At 39.4% G+C, this 1,810-nt stretch overlaps 1 protein-coding gene across 1 annotated transcript; it reads right to left on the bottom strand.

Moving 5' to 3' along the window:
• Positions 1-1,156: 1,156 nt before the first annotated feature.
• On the bottom strand, positions 1,157-1,510 carry LOC138879255 (tropomyosin-2-like). The gene has a single exon (XM_070158859.1). It carries the CDS (start codon positions 1,508-1,510, stop codon positions 1,157-1,159), a length of 354 nt encoding a protein of 117 aa, XP_070014960.1.
• Between the last annotated feature and the right edge of the window lie 300 nt (positions 1,511-1,810).

Below are 1,810 nucleotides of genomic sequence, written 5' to 3'. Positions count from 1 at the left end.
AGGCTTTTGATCAAAAAGTATACCAAACCACATCCGAATGACCTGAGAGTTTGCACTCTCATCCTAAGTGATACAACAGAACTATTGCAACTCCCAAAATTCCATTCCGACCCCTATATAATCTCACCTACCAACCGGAAAATGCCAAAAATCTAATTTCGCCAATTCAAGCCTAAATATACTCCGGACCTCCAAAACACATTCCGATCACGCTCCTAAGTCCCAAATCACCTCTCGAAGCTATACGAACCATTGGAACTCACATCCAAGCCCTCTAACACATAAGCCAACATCCGGTTGACTTTTCCAACTTAAGCTTCCTCAACAGAGACTAAGTGTTTCAAACTTTACTAAAATCATTCCGGATTCGATTCGACCAACCCTATACCACATAACACCGATAAAAAAAGCATAAATAAGTAGAAATATAGGGAAACGGAGCGGTAACTCATGAGACGACTGGTCGGGTCGTCACAGGAAACTATTGCAAATGAATGCACTAAAAGTGGTACGAAGACCGGGGATTGTTAGAACTAGGAGCAATGTCTTATTAGGATCGGGGGACTGCATGATCAGCCCCTTAAAAATAAGCTGTACAAGTTAGCTACATGTATTGTCATCTCTATTTAATTAAGCAAAAGAATAGTTATGTAAATGTACTTTTAAAGATAGAGGGAATAAATCAAAGTCCTTTTATTTTATTTTTTTTCTTGTCCGAATGATAAGTTAATTTACTTTATTGTTTGAAAGTTAGTTAAAACTTCAAATGCTTGTGCCGGAATGAATAGGAGACATCCTTTTCAAGAGTATTGTAAATATAAGGGCCCTCTCTTATGAAACCCACATAGTTAACGGATAGATTCCGAAAGCGTTTATGCTCGAAATCCAAAAGCTATCGGATGAGAAACGATTCTTGAAACTTAGTCAGTTAAATGAAAAAGAATATACTTTGAAAAACACTTAAGCAAACAATTTCTTTCATTAATTAAAATGTCAAACTCACTAAGGAAGTTTTATAGTTACAAAAAGAAACAGAAAAATGTATACATTAATTCTTGCTATGAGAACCCGAAGGGAAAGAAGAGTCTTCCTTTTCTTTATTGGGAGAAGGCTGTTCGACTTACGGTTCAGGGCTTTCCTCTTTATCTCCACTTTCTTAAGATTCCTTTTCAGTTTCCTCTTCGATTCCCAAATACTCGGAGTTAGTATTCGAAGATTCAGAAGCAACGAGCCGAGCTGGGAGGTTCTTGAGAGTGGTTGTCTCCAGTTCATGAGCTTTGGCAATGCAGTCATCAATGTTTGCATTGCCTTCTTTGGATTCCTCCAAAGTCTTTCTCTTTTTATGATATATGTCATAGCTTTTCTCGAAGTGGATAGAATCTTCTTGGTCTTGGAGTTTAGCTCGGACTTTTTCAATCTTGGATTGGAGTTTTTCAGTTTTAGCTTTCATAATGTTGATTTTGGAATCCAGCTCCACATTGGTGGTCGAGTGAAGTTGATTCTTCTCCATGACCTTTTTGAGCCTTTCTTACATTCTTGCCTTCTTCTCCTCGACATCATTGGCCTCCTCGGTTTTGGAGCGTAAGCTAGCCTCCAAGTTGTTGACTTGCTCCATAAAAGTAGACTCGCGCTCGGCAGCAGCAGTCGCGGTATTATGTAGGTCAGCCCACTTAGCTTTTGAATCCTTGAGGTCTTCATGCAATTGAGCGGTCTCTTGGTTGTAGGTCATTCTTTCTTGCTTGGGTTGCTGCAACCGAGTCTTGAGATCATCCATTTGAGCAATTTTTGCTTTTAGCACCGGGAGGCGCTC

The sequence above is a fragment of the Nicotiana sylvestris genome, chromosome 10, assembly GCF_000393655.2.
Source record: "Nicotiana sylvestris chromosome 10, ASM39365v2, whole genome shotgun sequence".
In the NCBI taxonomy this organism is placed as follows: Eukaryota; Viridiplantae; Streptophyta; class Magnoliopsida; order Solanales; family Solanaceae; genus Nicotiana; species Nicotiana sylvestris.
The sequence above is the reverse complement of the archived record's forward strand: the minus strand, read 5'-3'. Positions and strand labels throughout refer to the sequence as shown.